The sequence below is a fragment of the Zasmidium cellare genome (genome assembly GCF_010093935.1).
Source record: "Zasmidium cellare ATCC 36951 unplaced genomic scaffold M409scaffold_13, whole genome shotgun sequence".
NCBI lineage: Eukaryota > Fungi > Ascomycota > Dothideomycetes > Mycosphaerellales > Mycosphaerellaceae > Zasmidium > Zasmidium cellare.
This window is the reverse complement of record NW_022986957.1, coordinates 295,771-316,804: the sequence shown is the minus strand read 5'-3', so window position 1 is coordinate 316,804 and position 21,034 is coordinate 295,771. Positions and strand designations below refer to the sequence as shown.

The 21,034-nt window shown below is 53.8% G+C and overlaps 7 protein-coding genes across 7 annotated transcripts; 3 read left to right on the top strand and 4 right to left on the bottom strand.

Moving 5' to 3' along the window:
- Positions 1-213: 213 nt before the first annotated feature.
- Positions 214-4,153, bottom strand: M409DRAFT_65635 (uncharacterized protein; the record flags this gene model as incomplete). Its single annotated transcript, XM_033816602.1, has 2 exons — positions 214-819; positions 869-4,153. 2 exons carry the CDS (start codon positions 4,151-4,153, stop codon positions 214-216), a joined length of 3,891 nt encoding a protein of 1,296 aa, XP_033669002.1.
- Positions 4,154-4,715: 562 nt separating this feature from the next.
- Positions 4,716-7,103, bottom strand: M409DRAFT_21558 (uncharacterized protein; the record flags this gene model as incomplete). The annotated part of the gene is made up of 2 exons (XM_033805913.1): positions 4,716-4,904; positions 4,965-7,103. The coding sequence occupies 2 exons, from the start codon at positions 7,101-7,103 to the stop codon at positions 4,716-4,718; spliced, it is 2,328 nt and encodes a 775-aa protein (XP_033669001.1).
- A 901-nt stretch (positions 7,104-8,004) lies between these two features.
- Positions 8,005-8,280, bottom strand: M409DRAFT_33210 (uncharacterized protein; the record flags this gene model as incomplete). Its single annotated transcript, XM_033810281.1, has 1 exon — positions 8,005-8,280. A coding segment is annotated over one exon (276 nt), but the record flags the coding sequence as incomplete, so codon positions are not given.
- Positions 8,281-8,949: 669 nt separating this feature from the next.
- M409DRAFT_21556 (uncharacterized protein) lies at positions 8,950-9,825 on the top strand (the record flags this gene model as incomplete). The annotated part of the gene is made up of 2 exons (XM_033805912.1): positions 8,950-8,955; positions 9,016-9,825. The coding sequence occupies 2 exons, from the start codon at positions 8,950-8,952 to the stop codon at positions 9,823-9,825; spliced, it is 816 nt and encodes a 271-aa protein (XP_033668999.1).
- A 1,521-nt stretch (positions 9,826-11,346) lies between these two features.
- Positions 11,347-14,160, top strand: M409DRAFT_65632 (uncharacterized protein; the record flags this gene model as incomplete). Its single annotated transcript, XM_033816601.1, has 1 exon — positions 11,347-14,160. The coding sequence occupies one exon, from the start codon at positions 11,347-11,349 to the stop codon at positions 14,158-14,160; it is 2,814 nt and encodes a 937-aa protein (XP_033668998.1).
- A 1,521-nt stretch (positions 14,161-15,681) lies between these two features.
- M409DRAFT_65631 (uncharacterized protein) lies at positions 15,682-17,330 on the top strand (the record flags this gene model as incomplete). The annotated part of the gene is made up of 2 exons (XM_033816600.1): positions 15,682-16,141; positions 16,198-17,330. The coding sequence occupies 2 exons, from the start codon at positions 15,682-15,684 to the stop codon at positions 17,328-17,330; spliced, it is 1,593 nt and encodes a 530-aa protein (XP_033668997.1).
- A 697-nt stretch (positions 17,331-18,027) lies between these two features.
- On the bottom strand, positions 18,028-20,812 carry M409DRAFT_65630 (glycoside hydrolase family 92 protein; the record flags this gene model as incomplete). The annotated part of the gene is made up of 5 exons (XM_033816599.1): positions 18,028-18,294; positions 18,356-18,958; positions 19,011-19,274; positions 19,330-20,241; positions 20,303-20,812. The coding sequence occupies 5 exons, from the start codon at positions 20,810-20,812 to the stop codon at positions 18,028-18,030; spliced, it is 2,556 nt and encodes an 851-aa protein (XP_033668996.1).
- Positions 20,813-21,034: the final 222 nt, after the last annotated feature.

Here is a 21,034-nt window from a genome sequence, read left to right as displayed (position 1 = left end):
AAGAACTTCCATCGTTTGCTCTCCATACAGCAAGCTCCCGCACATCAGCTAGCTCAGCAAGCAGCCTCCCGCGGCAGCTTGCATGTGAAAGAACACGTGAATCGACGTAGGACCCCAACCAGAAGAGAGAGAAAGAAGAAGTCGACCAAAGCGAACGAAATCTATATTCAACTGTATAATTCTCTACTCAACAATACCCTCACTCGGCGCAACTCAAGCCTTGCCCGCGGCAACCTCCTTCGCCCGATCCGCCTTCTCCTGCTCAATCCTCAAACGCTCTTGTTCGCGCTTCAACTGATCCGGTCTCCTGACGGCAATGTCCTTGGGCTTGTAGTCGCTGAAGAGCATCTTGAGGATCTTCTCCACAGACCAGCAGCCGACGTAGTCCAGGATCATAAGAACGCACAGGGTGATCTTGAAATCATTCTCGAAGGGCACGAGCTTGAGCTGCTCGTTGATCTCGGGGACGAATTCGGTCGCGCAGGAGAAGGCCACGGCGGTGACGAGCACGATGCCCCAGTACATGCCCTTGTTCTCCTTGATGGATTCACGGAAGGGGCGACCTTGGTAGTTGATGGCGAAGGTAGAGATTTGCTGGATCAGCTGGAGGAGGTAGATAGCCGAGTTGAGAAGCGATGGCTCGAATTCGCCTTCGAGATCGATCTCGCTGCGATCCTTCTTGGCTTCAAACTTGTGGACGAAGTCGGAAATGTAGATGAGGGTGGCAATGTGGACTGCGAATTGGCCGAGAACGGATGGGATGATGTACCAGTTCCAGATGTTGTTCTGTGGTCGCTCCTTGGAGAGTTGTTCGACAGGCTAGGAACATGTTAGCATCAATCGAGCCTGACGAGCGTTTCAGACTTACCTTTGCACGAGAAATGCTCAAGAAGCACACACTCATGAGCATACCGCTGATCGTCACCTGTCCATCTCCGAACTTGATGCCGTCGAGGTAGAGCACACTCAAACTGTAAGCACTGATCAAGCAGTTGAGCGCAAGAATCTTGTACATCTGAATGGTGGCCACGAGTGTGCATCGTCCTTGTCGGATGATGTTGGGAATGGCGACAACGTTTGCGAGCTTGCTAGTGAAGGGCGCAGCGACTGAGGCGTCACCGAGCTTGATCGTTGGAGGTTCATCGGCGTTCAGCTCTTCCTCAAGCATGGACATGGAGAACTTCTCGGCCATTTGGCTAGCAGCGTTCTGTGCCTTCTCCTTCTTGATCTCTTGAGGCGTCTTCTCTACAACAGGCTGCGGTGGAGGAGTGTACTTCTGAACGTCGGCGTTCCCATTCTGCTCGGCTTCCTTCAAAGCAGCAATTTGAGACTTTGTTGTTGCCTCACGCTCCATGGCCTTCTCGTGGTGCGGGTTCCTTGGGCCTGGCGGGTAAAGATGGGCGATCTGAGCAGGTACGGGTGGGTCTGGCTGGTTGAATCTCTGCATCATGGCTTTCTGCTTCTCGTAGATCTCCTTCATCTTGGTCTCGCGGAAGTGTTTGCTGATCTTGTCGAGATCTTCCTTGGTACCGTTGAGAAGAGCGACACCAACGTGTGCTTGCTTCAAAGCGCCGACGTCGTTCGTGCCATCTCCGGCCATGAGTGTCGTGTAGCCTTGCTCCTTCAAGCCAAGCAGAATTTCTTCCTTTTGCTTAGGTGAGACACGAGCATACACCCAGGTGTGACGCAGAAGCGAATGCCATGCTTTCTGGTCCTTGAACTTCGAAAGACCGTAGCCAGTAACGCAGAGATCTTTGGACTTGAGAATCTCAGGGTCGAGATCTTTGGCGGCATCGACAGGAATGTTGGTCTTATCATCAACGCTTCTCCAAACCAGCTTCTCGCCGCTGTCGTCGTTCTCAGGTGCATCAAGGATGAGAACGTCTCGGTCCACAATCTCGACCTGTCTCGCGACATGTACAGCAGTGAGCGGGTTGTCTCCGGTGATCATGACCACACGATGGCTGCTCTCGTTCAACATGCGGACCGCCTTGATGGCATCGTCCTTGAGGGGGCATTGTAAGATCAGGAATCCAGCAAAGTGAAGCTCGCACTCAGCATCCTCACGCTTCATGTCGTTGACCTTCTTCTGTGAGATTTCGTCATTCGTGGAGAGGAACTTGTAGCCCAGAGCAAGCACACGAGCACCGTTTCGGCTGAAGTACTTGTACGTCTCCTCATACTTCGGTGGCACTGTGACAAGCATCTTGCGAATGGTCTCCGGCGCACCCTTCACACCAACGAAGGTGCCCTTGGTCTTCTTGCCGGTCTGACGATCCGTCGTTACAGCTGTGGCCACAGAGCTCTGTCTCTTCAAGGCAGAGGAGAACTGGAATCGGCGCTTAATCTGTACCAGGTTGCCGCCAGTCTTGCCCGTGAGAGTATCGTTCTTGCCAAGAGTCCATCCCAGAGATTCAAGAGTAGCCTTCTCCATGGGCTCACCGACTACATCGCCCTCTTCAAGTTTGACGAGAGCATGGGCGGTCGCGAGCGTCAAGGTAGTCTCCAATCCAGAATCACTGACTCGTGTGAGCTGACTCTGTGCGCCGTCCGCTTCTGTCTTTGCGTCGGTTCTTCCCAAGAAGAGTCCAGCAATACCATCGACCACAAGGTCCTCCCCGGTCAGAGTACCAGTCTTATCGAAACAAGCGATGTCCACACGTCCGGCAAAAGGAATCCGGAATGGCTCGGTGCAGAAGATCGCGTACTTGCTCAGAGCTGCAAGACTAGTGTTCACGGCCAAGCTGAGTTCCATAGGAAGTTCTGGCGGGACGACAGATGTGATGATGAGCACACAATCAAGGAGCAGCTTCGATCTCTTGCGGTCCTGTTTGACACCCTCAACCCAGACGTACCAGGAAGCAGCGATTGCGAAGACACAGAGGAACAGGATGAAGAGAAGAGCTTCCACGTTGTTGGCGCTGACACGTTCGGTAGAGTAGATCATCGTCCGGACCAAGGCACCCTGGTTGGTTTCGAAACCAGTCTTGATCACAATGGCCAGAGATCCCTTATCCGGTGCTGGTGGCACGCCAGAAGCAGCTTGAGGGATGGTATCAGGTGCGTCCTCAGAAGCATTACCATGCTGTACCTGAAGAACCTTGGTTCCTCCCCAAAGAAGAGTGTTCTTGTCCAATCCTTCTGGCTCGATGCTTGCTTCCGCAGGTCGCAGTTGGATCGAGTCCTTGAGCACTGGCGTACTCTCTCCCGAAAGCATAGCCTCGTTTACGATGGCGCTGCCCTCAACCAGAAGCATATCACATGCCACGCCGGAATCTTCCTTGGTACGGCCAACTGACACAAGATCTCCAGGAAGGAGAGCATCGCTCTGAACTTCAGTCCACTTCTTCTCGCGATATACCCAGACATCGTACGGCTTGATGCTCATTCCTCGGAACTCCTTGAGAGTCCTCTGGCGTTGCCACACGACCGTAGATTCAAAGACCACAAGCATGAACAGAGTGAAGAGCGAGTAGTACCAGTACTCGTCCAGCATCCAAAGTCCGACACAGAAGATCTGGAAGACGAAGAACGGCGCAACGGCGTGCTCTTTGAAGAGCTCCGTGAACGTGGGCACCGGAATATCAAAGATGTTCTGTCCGTAGTATTGCTGCAACCTCTCGATATCCGCCTTCTTCTCCAGACCCTTCGACTGCTGGAAGTCCTTGATCAAAGGCTTTGGCTCCTGGTCGATGTTGTACACCAGAGGCGCAAAAGTGCCCTTCTTCTCATCATACAAGAACCGTCTCTTCTGAAACAGAAAACTGACATTCTCCCTCCCAGCAACCCTCTCTTTCTTGATCTCACAGATCTCACTCGCGCCGGCGTTCGCTTCAGGAATCACTTTGATAAGCGAGGCATCCTGCACGCTCTTCGCTCGAGTCGCGGTAAACCAGGCGCGGAGGTTGACGTCCCAGAAGGTCATGAGCCAGAGGAGAGATTGCAGCGTGACGATGGTGCCGGAGAAGACGAACGTCCATTCTTGGCCGTTGATGTACTTGTCATAGCTCTCGGCGGAGAGGTAGACGCTGAAGAAGGCGGGCCAGAGGAAGAGGAAGGGCCAGATGTAGGCGTGGAGGAAGATGGAGAGTGGGTTGTGCAGCGAGGCCGACTTGATCTCGGCTCTATCCACGAGCGGCGCCCTGGGAGACATCATCAGTTAATAGCACAAGGCAGTCAGACGAGTCTCAGACATACATATTGGCAGATGTGATTTGCAAGCTCGGAGTGCATGTAGGTAGGTACCGTCTCCAGGTTCACAACGTATCTTCAATTCATGCGCGCGGGCTGGACAAACTCTCATTGGCCAGTGCTTGGACCCTCTTGCGGCTGAGCATCACGGCGCAGGTCGTTGTCACATGCCTGGCCTTTGATGAAGTAAAGGTACATCTATAAGAGAATGGAACAACATCTACACTTTGGAAACTTTCATACTGTCTCATTTTCGTGTCATGCCAACCCTTAAGTCAGAGCCACGGCTGCACCTTAGTGCTGGCCTCTAATCACCATCCAGTTGCGTGCCAAGTAGCAGCTCAGAACGCCCACGCCTTGCTAAAGAGCATCCTTCCAGTCCAGTCGTTGCAATCCATGATGCCGTAGAAAGCCATGCACTCATCTGTCGGCTGCTGCTGCCGCCGCTGCTGCCCGTCGATGCCGCCCCGCCGTACACCAAACGCCGCTGTGATAGGAGGAAGAAAAGAGGAAAGTAATTTACCTTATGCAAGATAGCCCAGTTCATCACCATCGAGGCGCTCCAGGTATTCCTTCTCGAGAAGAATGTCGATGCACTTCTTGATGTCAGACACCTTGGGGGAGAAGCGGTTCTTGATCTGCCCAATGGTCTCCGAGACAAGCTGAGCATGCTTCATCTTCTGGCGAGACTTCATGATGCGGACGATGGCAGACTATTGAAGTTAGCATCGTAAAAAGCTGGTGTTGGTGAAAAGAAAAATGTGAAGACTTACCTGCATGAGCATCTTGCGGTCCTCCTCGATCGTCTTATGGGTATCCTCAACCTCCTGCTTCTGCTCAGACTTGATGCCGATGTTCAAGTTGACCTTGAGCTTCTTGTTCTTGAAGCCGTAGTTGAGAGAGTAGACGGTACCATCAGCGGTGGGTGCGTTTGCTGGGTTGGCGGTGAGGACCTTGGCCTTGAGCATGATGCCGATGGATGGGTCCAGAGTCTCTTTGTTAAGAGAAGTCATACCAGCCATGTCCTCGTACGCAACGGAGTCCGTGTCGTTGAAGAGCAGAAGGATGGCCATTTGGTAGGTAGAGACCTGAAACGTGTACGGCACCTTGTTCATCTTGACGTAGTTGGCACGAATCTCACCCTTGCACAAGTGCCACAGCCAAGTCAGCTTGCGACCACCGTGCTTGTTGCTGTAGAAGGTTTGGAAGCGCTCGTAGGTCTTGATGATGGTGTTTGGCGCCGCGAACGGTGTGCTGGGAGGCTGCAGGGGCCAGAAGCCAGTACCGAGGATCTGGTAGTAGGCATCCACCTCGTCCTTGCGATCTTCCTTATCGATGTTCTGCGACACCCACTCTTCGTAGTCGTTGTTCAAGTCACGAGAAGTCTGCATGTCTTGGAACATGCGCTGCAACTTGTTGGTGTATTCGAAGCCCGAGGCATCCTTGAGCTTGGAGATCATCGAGGTCTCGGCGTCTCCAGAGGCAGAAGTACCGTTGACAAGACGCTTGGCCAGATGTCTGCTGTAGAACTTCTGGAATACATCCTTGTCTTCGATGTACTTGAAGATAGTCATGACCTGGTTGAGCATCTTCTCCATGTCGTCCTCCTCGGTTGCCTTGGTCGAGCGCTTGAGGACGTTGTCGGCGTGCTTCGCAAGGAGTTCAGGAGATCTACTCGAGTTCTTGGCGCAGACCTTGTTACGGTTGACATACTCGCGGCATGCGTTGTCGAGGGAGCGAACGAACTCAGACTCGCCCATGAAAGCGTTCTGAACCAGAGCAGCGTACTGAGTGTGGACCTCCAGCAATGCGTCGATGTATGCCTTGGGGTCGAGGCTCTCGCCTTGCTCTGCAACCTTCTCGATGGCGAGGTGGCCAGCTTGGCGAACGTGCGTCTCGAAACGGGTGCGAAGTGGATCGAGACCTTCTGGTATCCGGGCGAGCAGCTTGTACATGCGAGCCATGTCATCCTCGCGGTCATTATCAAGAAGAATCTGGAACTCGTCTCGAAGGGTGGCAGCATGCTTGGCAATCAGGGCGTTCTCACAGCATTTCATGAGTGGCTGCATGATCTCTGGAAGAAGGTAGAGTGGGACACGCTCCTTCTCTTCGTCAAGTCTCCGCTCAGCTTTCTTCATATAGTCAACCACGGAGTTCTCTGCCAGGAACTGCTGCGATTCCTTCTCGTAGTATGCGGATGTGGCCTCAAGGTATGGCTTCTCGAAGTACTGGCGGTAGACATCGAGGGTGGTCTTGGTGCTGTCGGCGTCGTCGATACCGAGCGAGACAAACGACTGAACCACGTCCTTGATCTTGGACTGCTCGATGGTCTCCCCGTTGCGCTGCTTCTCGACCATACGCAGCACGGCGTCCATGACTGCATTCTGGGTGGTGCCGAACATGTCCTCCTTCCAGCGTACCAGGTGAAGGGTGTAGATATCAAAGACGTCCTTCTTACCCTCGTCCATCTCACGCTTCACCCAGTGACGATTGAGGTAGCGGAAGAGATGGTTGTTGTACATGCCGGCCTGGGTGTACCGCTTCCACTCCTTGATGTAGAAAGTCAGCAACGCCTCGTCGGCGTGCTTGACCATCTCTGCGTGTACTCCCACGAGGTGGCGCTTCAGGTAGTCGTTGAGGCGGTGGTACAGATCCTCTCCGAGTAGGTGGGCGCCGCGGTGGTTGGCGTTGAGGTTGGCGGACGCTTGAGTGCCGACGGCCTTTTGAGCGGTACAGAAGTTGTGGATGGAGGTGTAGAGCGACATATAGGTCTTGAGGTCGACGCCGTCGCTCAGGCTGTACATGATGCGCTCGACGCCCCATTCGAGGAAGTTCCACGTGCCGTTGATGTCGTCCTTGTTGGTTGGCATGGGGGGTGCCGGCTGCTTAGCCGTGCTCGGTGCCTTCGACATGGCGGGCGACGAGGAGGAGGAGGTGGGTGATGCGGAGTGAGCGAGCGCGTGTGTGGTGTGCGACTCAGAAGAAACAGAAGAGCAGTAGCTGCTGTCGCGGGCCGCTACCAGGCAGCTCTCCGGTGTTCAGCTGTGCAGAAGCGTGGCGAGCCTCAGGCTGGCTGTCGCGGTGTGTCGGAGGTGCTGCCGGTGCGTGCAGTGCTGATTAATGTGCTGTGGATGCTGCTGAAGACTGGCGATGTGCAGTCGGAAAAGCGTGTGTCGGTGGAGAAGAGAAGGAAGAGTGGGTGGAGGCGGGTTAAGAAGGAAGTGCAGAGGGTCGAGTGGTGTCTCGAAGTTGTGGTTGCTGCGAAGGTTGAAAAAGCGTCACCGCGCCCAGCGAGAGATAAAGGCGAAGATTCACCGAAAAGGCGGCAACCTAACCTGGAGGCACCAAAAGCTTAATCGAGTGACTGCGAGAAGTGACATCTGGGTATTCACTTTTCAGGTGGAAAAACAGTAAGCAGGAAATCACATGCGAAGGCAGTCGTTGCCTGAGGCACAAAGGCCTGAGCTGAGAGCATGCCATTTTGTACAGCTATTGCTACATCTATTGCTACAGCGATTTTATCGTTGATGCTGGAAACACATCTTTCCATGGTATAAGACTCAACCATGGCCTCAAGGCCGCTGTCGATCACCCGAGACTCATGGCTTCTCCTGGGGCATCTCGCAATCACTTTGCGGTGTTGCTTTAGCGGCCGTCATGCCAGGGCTTGGGTACTACCTCTTCAGACTTATCCGTTGATGAGTTGGCACTCTTGATCGGTTCCGTGTCTGCCTTTACGGGCTGCTGCTCAGGCTCTGCGGTCTCCTTTGCTGCTGGAGCAGGAGCTGGCGCTGGTTGTGAGTCCGCTGGCTGTTGTCCGTCCGCTGCAATCTGAGCATCGACTTCCTCCTCGTCCAGTTCAGATCCATAAAGCTCTGGGTGCTCTCTGAAGCAATTTTGCATTGTCTTGAAGTGCTCGATGCAGTCCACTCCCTTGAGGTCCTCCTTCGAGTACACGAAACAGCTGAAAGCCGCCCTGAACTGTTCACCACATGGACCGTACGCCATCCCGCCCAGACAAGGACAATCCCAGTTGATCTCTCCGGTCTCTTCATTGAAAGCTCCTTGTTGCTCTGCTTCCTCTTCTAAGCCTGCCGCTCCACCATCCGCCACTGCCACCTGCTCGTTGCTGTTAGGCTGCGGCTCCTGCGCTATGCTCTGTTCCTGTGGTTGCTGTAGTGTCGACCGTGCTCGTGCTCTTCTTCGCTCTGCTATTGAGTCGACAGTGCTGTAGTTCTCCGAATCGTGTGGCGTTTCCAATGGCGCATGGACTGCATCTGCTCCTCGTCAGCCACCGGACGCTCGACTTATCCCCCTTTCCTACTCACAATGAGGTTCTTCTGCGAACACCGTCGATGTGTTATAGTAGTAGACGATCGCGCCTGCTGCACCCCATCTTAATGCAGCCCCTCGCCAGGTTCCAGATTTTGATGCGGAGGTGCTTGCGAATCGTCTTCCAGTCGGCGCCTTTGGAATTGCGCGCGCTGCCGTCGCTGCCCGAAACGCCGGTCGAAACATTCTCAATGCACACCAAGGAAATAAGAAAATGTAGACTTGTGTGATGGAGACGACTTGACTTTCCAGAGCGCTTTGAAATCAGCCGCGAACTCTTTCGGACCGATCCTTTTCCGTCCCGTCTCGCGCCTGCTCCTGCGCGTCATGCCGAGTCCGTGCACATTGTGAACCAGACGCCGATCTATCTAGGTAAAGATATCGATCTTGACATCAAATCTCGGAAAGCTGCGACATACGTTGAACATGGAGGTACGGAATTGATACCCAAGGTGTAGAACTTAAAGTGTTCTGGTGCTAATAGAAAGGCAGAATGGCGTTGTCAATGGACACGGATTTCAGCCAGTGTCGACATTCTGGCCAACACGATATCTTGAAGCCAGCGTGGGCGATACTGCAGACAAGGCTTCAACAGCACTGATCGTTTTGAACACGCCAATCAGTGACTATACCTTCTTCAAACGCTTGTATAATCATGCAGGCTACGTCGTTTGTGCAGACGGCGGAGCCAATCGACTACACGATCTCCTCGTCAACGAGTTCTCCGACCAAGAAGCTGTGGAAGCCCTCAAGTCTTCTCCTCCAAACGCTATACATGGTGATCTGGACTCTTTGGAGCGTCATGTCCGGGAACAATATGAGCAGATCGGAACTTCAATCAGTCTCGACCCAGACCAGTACAGCACTGATTTCCAGAAAGCCATCAAGAAGACTGTTGAGCAGAAGCCGAATACTCAAAACATTCTCATCCTTGGTAGTATAGCCGGACGCGTCGATCAAGGTATAGGACTTCTACATGAGATGTACCGAGAGCAAAGACTCAACCATCCGGAGCTTACTTTCTGGCTCTTTTCTGAGGCCAGCATCAGCATTGTGTTGCGACGGGGAACAACAGCCATACATACACCACTGAAAAGCGGTCTTATTACCCCGAATGTGGGAATCCTCCCTTTGTACGGCAGAGCTTCAATTACTATCCAAGGATTTGAATGGGATGTTGAGGACTGGCCAACGGAGATGGGAGGGCAGGTCAGCACCTCAAATCACATAGTCGCGGATCAGGTTACAATCACCACAGATGTCAGCGTGCTATTCACTGTCGAACGCAAAGTGGGAAGATGATAGCCGGCTACATCTTGAACCGGATGCTGGTCAACATTGTGTGGCGCCCATCACACAGCCGCAGATTGCGTTGCTCTTTTGACGAAAAGGAGGATCAACAATCGATTTGGAAGAGAACTGCCAGATTGGACGTCGCTCAAATTCGCCGTGCCCGCTTTTGGAATGATTGACCTTGCTTGGAGCACGTAGCACAAGCAAGGCTGATGCAATCAAACGTACGCCGAATGGCTACAGATGAAGGGGCCTGGTGAGAAGAGTGGCTCTTGTCAGGCTTTCCCGGCGGTGGCAATGGGATGAAGAGGGGATTGCCCATGCAAGACATGCGATGGGGACTTCGTCGTAGTGGTCTTCTCGATGACGTCAAAATCAGCACAGAATCAACAGAACGGTGTGAAGGGGCCCTTACATTAGCCTCGTAGTACAGGACCGTAACGCACGCTTTCAGCTGCACGTGCCCGTCAAGCACATGTCTCCACGTTGGATTGGACGTCACTACAAATTTGCAATGTGCTTGAGGTGTGAGTTGAAGTTATGTGCTGACATTCCCAAGCCTTCTCAGGGGACTCGCCATGTACTGTAATATGTCCAAGGTATGTGCTACAAAGAAGTTGCATCGCTTTGCGCAGAAGCCTTCCATGCGGAACGAACAAGTAGCAAACAAATTGTGACAAGAAGAGATCTTGAATTACGTTGAGTAACCTGACGAAGTTCTGACATTCGAGATGTCTCCTTTCTCATGATATAGTCGCACGGAAGCGTTATACTGACCTTCGGGACGTGGTTGAAATATGTATATTTGGAAACAGTCACTTCGTTTGCCTGTGAGAGTCGAAGAGCGACACAAGAGCCTGGTCCAAGCCACCGACGCCACGTCGTACCAAGTAGCAGCCAGTCACGAGCGAAAATTTGACAGCAGGAAGAACAGACAGCCTGTCTTGTGATAATTTGCAGCAAGAGTGGCGAAGTGAAGAAGAGGTGAGGTCTTCGGAAGTCGGTAGCGCTAGCGAGCAGGGTTTGGAAGGGCAACGGCTGGGGCTGCCATTCCGCCGTGAAAGCAATGAAAAGAATCTTGCCGTGGCCTCGCCGCGACACTACAACTGCTCCGCTGTGCGACGTTCGATCTGCGCCGCTGCTCTCACACTGCTCGACTGTATTTGGCAGCAAAATCTCTGTTACGGCCCCTGCAACGTCCCGTGTCTGGCGCCCTCGCCGCATCGCACTCCCACCGGCCCCGCTGCTGCCAGAACGAAAGCGCCCTGCCCAAAGAACCTCCCTCCCAGGCCTGCTATGGGGCGACCATGAGCGCTTTTGGCTGGTCGTTCACAACTGAGCATTACTGCGTCAGTCACACCTTCCTGCGCTCGCACCGCACGCCCTCGACCACTTCGCGCCACACAGTCGCTGACCTCCCCCAGCCCTTGATATAATACGCCGTATCCACCTCCCATACTACACGCTACGCCTCTTCGCGCACCCACCGCCAAAAACGATCAGTCGACACACATCACAACTCTCACCATCATGGCGTGGCAGCCGGAGCCGCAGGCCCTCACCCAGCTGGCCAAATGCCTCCGCGACTCTCTCAGTGGCCATGACGTTCAAGCACAGAAGCAGGCCGAGCAGATGCTGCGTTCAGCAAAGGCCAACCCAGACATGAACAACTACCTGGTCTACCTCTGCGTCACCCCAGATCCAGTCAATGGCATGAGCCCCGACACATACCATGCAACTCGAAGCGCGGCAGCCATTATGCTCAAAAACAACGTCAAAATCTCCTTCAGGTCGATACCGGAGGCAAGCAAGACGTATATCAAATCGCACGTCCTACACGGCCTGCAAGATCGGAACACACAGATCCGCAACTACATTGGGAATGTCGTCACGGAGGTGGTACGACAGGGCGGCATTCTTGGATGGCCGCAGGTACTTCCAGATCTCGTCGCTCTGGTAGCGAACGAGTCTGGTCATACTTCACCTGAAGCTCAGGATGGTGCTATGGGCGCCCTGTTCAAGATCTGCGAAGACAACCGAAGAGCACTCGACCAAGAATACCAGACACAGCGACCGCTGGCATATCTTCTACCGAAGCTCGTCGAGTTCACCCGAAGCGAGAATGCAAAAGTGCGTGGACGAGCTCTGGCCACCATCAACGTCTTCCTGACCGAGCCCATCGCTTTGACTGTTCGAGAGAATGTCAACGAGATCCTTCCTGAAATCGTTCGCCTCGCCACCGACAACAACGATGACGTGCGTCGATTCGTATGTCGATCATTCGCTCTGCTGGCCGACGCACTACCAGAAGTGCTCGTTCCTCATGTTGAAGGCATTGTTAACTACACGCTCTCACAACAGAAAGACGCTCAGAACCAGGAGTTGGCACTAGACGCGGCAGAATTCTTCTTCGAAGCAAGCAGCAACGGCTCGCTGAAAGGAGCCCTAGGACCGTACCTTAGCAAGATCGTTCCCGTGCTCCTGGACTGCATGATCTACAGCGAGGATGACCAAGTCCGGCTGGAAAGCGAGAATGAAGATGCTGAGGTCGAAGATGAAGCCAAGGACATCAAGCCCCAGTTCGCTACCTCGAAAACTTCTCGCACAGATGCTGGAGCAACAGACGCCAATGGTCAGGCCAAGCCTACAGCAAATGGCTTCGCATACGAAGATGATCTGAGCGATGGTGAAATCGAGGACGACGATGACTTCGACGAGATCGATCCCGAAGAAGAGTGGAACCTGCGCAAGTGCTCGGCAGCGTCGCTCGATAGTCTCGCCGGCTTCTACCATGGTGCTGTGTTCAAGGAGGTGTTGCCTTGGCTGATCGAGAACCTCAAGCACAAGGATTGGCCGAATCGTGAAGCAGCCGTTCTCACTCTGGGAGCCATCGGTCCGGGTTGCATGGATGACATCGCTCCACACCTTTCAGAGCTCATACCGTATTTGCTCTCCCTTTTGCAAGACCAGATGCCTGTGGTACGGCAGATCACTTGCTGGTCGCTGAGTCGATACGCCGAGTGGGCTGCACACGACAACAACGCGCCGAAGCAGCAATTCTTCGAACCCATCATGGAAGGACTGCTGCAGCGAATGCTCGACAACAACAAGAAGGTTCAAGAATCTGCAGCATCTGCATTCGCCTCGCTGGAAGAGAAGGCAGGCAAAGAGCTTGCTCCATACTGCACAGTCATACTCCAACAGTTCGTGAAGTGCTTCAACAAGTATAAGGACAAGAACATGTACATCCTTTACGACTGCGTCCAAACACTCGCAGAGCATGCATCGCCAACGTTGGCAAAGCCAGAGAACGTTACGCTTCTCATGCCGGCCATGATCGAACGCTGGCAAAAGGTCCAGGATCAGTCCAGAGAGATGTTCCCACTGCTCGAGTGTCTGTCCTTCGTGGCGACAGCTCTTGGTCAAGAGTTTGCACCGTACGCACAACCGCTCTTCATGCGCTGCATCAAGCTCATCCAGCATAACTTGGAAGACGGCATGGCTGCGGAGCAGTCATATCTCGACACGCCCGACAAAGATTTCCTGGTCACGAGTCTAGACCTTCTGAGCAGCATCATCCAAGCTCTTGACGAGGCCCGAAGCACTGAACTTGCTGCCACTGCACAGCCAAACATGTTCGAGCTCCTGGCTTACTGCATGAGGGACGGCAACAACGATGTGAGGCAATCTGCCTACGCACTGCTGGGCGATTGTGCCATCTACATCTTCTCTCAGCTCCAGCCGTACCTGCCTGAGCTTATGAAGATCCTCATTGCACAACTGGACCTTAGCCAGACTACCGATGACCCAGAGACGGCCTTCAGAGTGATTAACAATACTTGCTGGTCGTGTGGTGAAATTGCCATGCGACAAAAAGAAGGCATGAATCCATTCGTCGAGGAGCTCTTGACCAGACTTGCCTTCATAATGTTCAGCAAGGATGTGCCAGAGTCTCTGAACGAGAACGCAGCGATTGCGTTGGGTCGACTGGGCATCGGCTGTCACAAGCAACTGGCACCGCATCTCGCCAACTTTGCACCACCATTTCTCCAATCAATGCAGAAAGTGGGCTGGACTGACGAGAAGGGCCACGCTTATAAAGGCTTCGTCAATGTCGTCCTCGACAACCCTCAGGCACTCGAATCGTGCCTCATCGACTTCCTCACCGAAATGGCGAACGCTCCTGGCGTATTCTTGACCGGAATGCAAGACGACGGCCCTCTGCATGGCTTCGAGCGTGTGCTGGCTCAGTACAAGCAGATGATAGGAGAAAACTTCGACAACTACCTGCACAACCTCCCGCCAATGCAAGAGCAAGCGCTGCGCCAGCTGTACACCTTCTAGCAGACGGTACCAGCTTTGGTGCAGATTTGATTCGGGCAGGCAGGTCATCAAAACACCATACACCAGCCCTGGTGTCACCTTGCGAGTTGCTTTTCTTACTTTTGCTGTTTTTTGTGCTTAAGATACCAATCTAGATAGCGGCTTTCGGGGCCCAGCGCCTTACGACGACCGGAGAAAGCGTCACAGTCCAGCGTTCAGTTTTTTCAGCATAGCATCATCTGTGTGCAATAGGCAGCAGAGGGAGAAAAGAGAGATCTCACGGCGTGGCGTTAGTTAGATTCTTTCCAAAATAGCGACTTGGGTTGGGAGGGCGCGAAGAAGTGCATTTGGGCGGTGGATGTTGCTATGGTTTCCGATACCACACGCGAGTGAGTTATGACGAGAGATGGATGATGGGTGTGTTTATATGGACATTGGGTGAGGTGGGGAAGCGGAAGGCATTATTGCACCAAGGAGAGGCATTCTCAGTACGAAGGCATGACAATGATGGTATGTGCGGTGGATGATCATATGGAGCTGGAGCAGTACTCGGCGCGCATTGGAAGCTGAGGGCATCGTGGCTTCCGGTGCTTGTAGATAGTAGACGACTGGCTGAATCAACATATTGCCATTGATGCTGTGTCCTTCGCCGTCTCTCATCACGATCTTTGGGTGGAAACAGGGGTTCTACAGTATGGAGCAGTAGCTTCAGAGGAAGAGGCGCAGTCGAACGAGACGCCGCCTGCGTACAGCAGTAGGACAAAGTCCTTGAAGGCTGTGTCTTTCGTCGCCGAACGGTGGGAACATCCACCATGCTGAACCAAACCTCGCTGTCCTCGGACTATCATCAAAGGGAGCCGCGAGATTGTCGTTCAGCACCAATGGCCGGGAGTTCCAGGCGAGTCAGCTCCCCAGCCCAATGTCTCCTGATGTGGTTGCTGGTCGCGGCACGGTCGGGCAACAGTCGTTGTCTGAGTCAATTGCATCGTTGATATTGATATCGCACAACAATGGCTGAGGTTCAGCCTTGGTTTCATCGCACAGGCGTGACAGGCTAAATGTAGTAGCAGTGGTGCATGGTGGGTGAAACAGTTGCAGTGATCTGGATCGTTGCGAAGGCTGGAGCCGGGAACGTTGCGCGCGGGCGGCAGCTTCCCGTCGGCATGTGATTGGTGCGGCCCGGCGTCATCATCGCTTGCGCCCAGACCCAGCAGTACCTCGTCACCCAGTCCTCGCAGTCGTCCTCGTCGGCGGAGGGAGCGCCCGCAAGGCAAACATCATCCATCACTTCCACGTCCACCCTCACACGACTACACGCAAACACAATCCCCCTCCACCGTGACGACGGCCCGCGACGACGATATATCTCCTGACGCAGCCCACAATACCCAAGGCCCACTCCGTCACCGGGACAAGAGAAGCCTTGCTGCTCCATCTGCTGCGAGACTTTGTTTTGGCGCCGCCGTGCCCCGATAACCACATCGCCAGCGTGCGACTGTGAACAACACCCACCTTCCAGCACTGCGCACACATTCCCCGCCGATGGCGCAGTCTGCGCTCCGCGATGGCGATGGATACGGCTACCCGTCGACCCTGGCGACTTCCTACACCCCTCACACGACCCAAGTCCCCGAGGTCCACGTAGCCGCCCAAGGCAACGGCGTGCAATGGCGAGTCGGCAACAACGGGCCACAATGGCGTAGATTCGGCGACAAGACCGGCTGGCAGGAGTATCAGCGGCCGAACGCCAACACCATCGGCTTGGGCTCGACCGGGAAGGGGATTCTCATAGGCATGTTGTCTGCCTTTGGCTCGGCTGCGCTGGTGGGGTTGATTATCGCCATTGTGTACTTCTTCCGATACACGAGCCGGGGACGGATCTTCCTGGATCGCATTAGTCGGCCGGGCGAGTTTGATGATGAGCAGTCGTTTTTGAGGGAAGAGGAGGAGGCGCTGGCGGAGATGGACGAGAGGCAGAGGACGGAATATTTTAGGGCGAAAGGTAGGGACAGATACGCATGATGGATTGATAAGGAAGTGTGTGTTAACAGGATACAGCATTCGTGCAAGCCAACCCGCCGGAATCCGTCCAAACCGACATATCATTATCACAATTCTTAGCGATCCAAGAAAAAGGCGTTTCAGCATGGGAGTTTGAGCCGGAATTGGAAATTGCAAATTGCTTCGTGGAGGCCAGGACGGAGATTGAGTTCTTTGATTCGGAGTGCAGTGTACAGAGCAACCTACCCATACCCAAACAGAACGAGGTGTACTACTGGGAAGCGAAACTATACGACAAGCCGGATTCGACGCTGGTCAGTATTGGCCTCACGACGAAGCCTTATCCGTTGTTCAGATTGCCGGGATTGCACAAATACTCGATTGCGTATCAATCTACGGGACACCGCAGGTTTCAGCAGCCCTTTAGCTCTACAAGCTATGGGCCGCCTTATGTACAGGGAGATGTTATCGGAGTCGGGTACAGGCCGCGGACCGGGACGATCTTTTTCACCAGAAATGGCAAGAAATTGGAAGACGTGGCGCATGGGTTGAAACTACACAACTTCTTCCCTACTGTTGGGGCCAACGGCCCTTGCAACATTCACGTCAACTTTGGACAGATGGGGTTTGTTTTCATTGAAGCAAACGTCAAGAAATGGGGCCTGGCACCGATGACTGGAAGTCTGGCTCCTCCGCCTCCATATGGCAGTGAAGCTGGAAGCATCTTGCTCGAGGGTGGCAGGGAAGGCGTCCGAGAAGGACAAGCGTGGATCCCTGGACACGGTCGAACGAGTAGTGCCCAGGTTCGGTTACAAGGGCGACCGACACGAAGTCCTGGACCGGAGAGATCGCCGACAGACATCTCGCTCGCCCAACTCAACCTCGTGGACTCTAACGAAGACGACGACGCCGGAGAAGGAACGAGCGAAGCCGCCAGCAGTCAAGTACTGGTCAACCCCGGCCTACCACTCGAACCCGCCGACCACCCTCCCCCGGAATATGGAAGTCCCGAGGAAGAAGACTCGGACACCACCCCCCGCGCCAGCCGCGTGCCTCCCCAGAACGAGGAATACGAACCTCTTATATACAACACCGATCCACCGATACCCACCTACGAAGCCGCCATGGGCGACGTCGAGGCGGGGCGAGGGCGGAGTTCGACACGGACACGGCCTAGGAGCGAGTCATGATCTCGAAAGCATTCGTTTTACTAGCAAAGACATGGAATCCAGTCATTGAAGGAGGCGCATGTAGGAGTTTTTTTTTTTTGGTCGTGGTTTGGTTGTATGGCATGCGGCATGGGATGGGATGGGTGGAGATCGATGACCCCAGAGTCGGAAGCTTTGTTGAATGGGATGGGAAGGGAAGGGGTGGTATGGTATACCCATGTGTGGGGATGTTTTCTCTCTCTCTCCGTCTGTCCTCCTGTGATGAATGATTACGAATAGCCATGTTGAAAGAGCGAATAGCTGTTTTATCTCTCCAGGATGGTCGTCTCTTTCTTTTCGTGGATTTGGCTTTTTGGGTACGACTTGAGGGCTTATGCTTGACAGGGCCTGTGGAAGAGGAGACGTGAACATGTGCCTGGCATCTATCTAGGGTGGATCTGATGTGGCGGACGACGTGAGTGAATGTTTGCTTCCACAGCACTGAAAACATGTCCTTCGACAAGATTCTTTCGCCACGGTGCGAATCTTGCTCTTCCGGGAATAATCGATGCATTCGCCTCCAGTCCCCAGAAGCACGACATGTGAAGTAGGAGTTGCAGAACTGAACAGCTCACGGAGTCGATGGACCTGCCTCTCGCCACGGCACACTACCTCCACATCGACGAAAGTAGATGGTAAGAAATGTCCGAACCAAAGAAAATATTATAGAGTCCTGTCGTCACCCAAAAAACAACCCTGTCGTCGACAAGCTAGGCGGTAAATCCCCCTCCTTCGTGCCCCATTCACTCTCCACCTCCCCCAGCACCAGCTCCAACGTCCCTCCATTCAAAAAGAAGCTATGATCGAGCCAATTCTTCGTCCACGTCTTCCCGTTGAGTTTCGCAGATTGGATGTAGATTTTCTTGTAGGTGGGGTCGAAGTTGACGTTGCGGATCGTGGCGGTTTGGCCGGTTTGGGGGTTTGTGATGCTGATGCTGGGGAAGAACTGGGAGGTGGAGATAGTTAGCGAATTGTTTTTCTGGGGGCGGGGGTGTTGTTGGACTTACTGGAGGGATGATGAAGTAGACGCTCTGGCCTGCCGAGGGGAAGATCCCCAACATGCTGAAGAAGACGAATGTTCCCATGGAGCCGCTGTCGTCGTTTCCGGGGATGCCGGCGATGGTGTCGTTGAACATGGAGGGGATGTAGCGATGGGTCTCCTTTGCGGAAAGGCCAGGCCGGCCGGCGAAGTGGTACAAGAACGCGGTGAGGAAGGCTTGCTCATCGCCCATGTAGAGCACGCCGCTGTTGTGGAGCTTGTGCAGTCGATCGAGATACTTATCTCGTCCTCCTAAGAGCTTTACTAGGCCGGCCATGTCGCCAGGAACGTAGAAGAGGTAGAGCCAAGGGGAACCTTCGTAGGTCTCGTGACCACCCATGTTTAGATAGCAGCCATCGAAGTTGTTCAGGCTTGAGCACAGTGTGGCGTTCTGAAAGACGAAAGTGCGATTGGCGAGTCGTGGTTGCGGGAAACCCTTGAAGCCCATGGATTCGAGGTTCTCGTCGTAGACATTGATCCAATTGTTGGCTCGCTGGGCATACTTCTCGTAGTCTTCTTTACGGCCGGTGCTGTTGGCCATTTCGGCAATGCAGAAATCGTTATATGCGTACTACATCGATGTCAGTAACCCAGCGAGAACGTCTATCTCATTTCTTACTCACCTCCACAGTACGCGAGACGGATCTTGTGCGCATCCCGCCCTTGTCATCATCTTGATAAGGAATGTAACCCAAGCTCTTCCAGCTAGCCAAGCCTCCTCGGCCTTCAATGTCCCAATTTGGGGGTTGCTCCTCTGCATCCTTAACGATAGCAGCATATGCGTCTTCCCAATTGACGCCCTTAAGCTTCTTGATGTACGAATCGACAATGACAACATCGGCATTGGAGCCACCTTGCGTGAGGCCTTTGCAGAAAGACATACGACACTATCGATAACACTCAGTACCGTATCATATTAGGGAAGAGAGAGTGACGACTTACATCGGGAAGCCAGCCAAGATGCTTGTAGATGTCAATCAACGAGCGCACCATTCGTGATTGCGAGACGGTATCCACGAGCATGTAGAAGGGATGGACGCCTCGGAAGGTATCCCAGATGCAGTACCAAGAATCGTAGTACGGCTCCGTCGAGTTCCAGAGCGGATTCTCCCCAGTATAGTCTTGCGGCGAGATGAAAGCTCGATAGACACCTGACCAGAAATTCCTCAGATGTTGCTCCTCAACACCGGTGGAGTCAAGCTTGATAGGAGCCAGCTTCTTCGTCCAGGCCTTCTCAGCGTTCTTCACCAGGCGCTCGAAGTCCCAGTCCTTGATCTCTCGCTCAGCATTCTGACATGCTCGCTCGATGCTCAGCCACGACATTCCTACTCGAGCGTAGATCTTATCAGTAGGCGTCACATCCTTAAACCTCACATAGACTCCCTGTGCTGTAGCCCAATAATTCGGTTGCTCGGATGTAGCAGTATGATTCGGCCAGACCGTGGCATTGAACACCCCGACATGCTGCAACTGTGCGCCTTTGACATCAGTGCACATGTATATGGAGTACTTGCCCTTGCCAAACGAAGGACTGAACTCGCCTTGAGCTGTCATGCGCCCAGTCTCTGCATCCACGAAGAGGTCGCGTGGTCCACTCGAGCTGGGCAAGTCGCTTGCATCGGCCATGATGACTGGGTCTTCGACGCTGGTGCCGTTAACGAAAGAGAATCGGTATAGTGCTACCCGATCTGAAGCTGTCATCTCGGCACGGAGGCCAGATTCAAGTTGGATGCCAAAGTAGCCCACTCGCGCCGAGACAGATGCCGGTATATAATGCGTCTTTCGAGGATGTTTTTGCATTTTACATTCGGTGATGTTCGGACAGGATGGCTGCACAAATATGGGAAAGTTGCCCTGTTGCTTGTTAGCGAGAGGTATGTTTCTGATTGGTTTTGGATGCAATGTCTTGACCCACCATCGACGGCGAGCCACCAGTGCCAGAGTCATGAAGATGAGAAAATCCAGTAACCTGCGATCGATCCGATGCAAAACCACCCATCTTCTCCCCAGAAACATCTGCCACGGGCTTGGCCATGCCAAACGGCAACGTAGCTCCAGCAAAGACATGACCACCAGGTCCAGTCCCAATCAAAGGATCAATGTATTTGAGGATATCATCTCGAGGCTCGTCTCCACTGAATGCGTTGACCACGACGAGAACGATGAGTATAGCAACGAAAATCCCACCAAAGACGAACGTCAGGGTCCAGCAATCGCAAAAAGGAGCCAGCCAGGCAGGCACGCGATCTCGAAAGTTGCCCTTCCGCTCGCCAGAGAAACCCAAGAAATCTTTGACGGATTGTTGCAACTCGAGAAATCGCTTTTTGCTTTTGCTCAGCGGGGGCGAGGCATCCTCGTGTTGGAGATCGAATTCCGTGGTCTCCAACGCCGGCTCTCCATTCTCGAGGAGTTTGTAACTGGTCATAGTGACGGAGCGAAGGGAAGGAAGGCCATGAGTGGGACGTGACAACGTGGTCGGTGAGACAGAGGTTCGTACATTGTGGCATCCGCGGTGCTTGACCAAGGGAGGTCAGGTGCCAAGAACAAGAGCGAGTCTCGCGCCCTGATGGCTGGCTGGCGGGCTGGCTGGACGACCGCTGGCTAGATCGCCCAAGTAGAGCGTTTATGCTTTTGGGGGCGGCTCGGC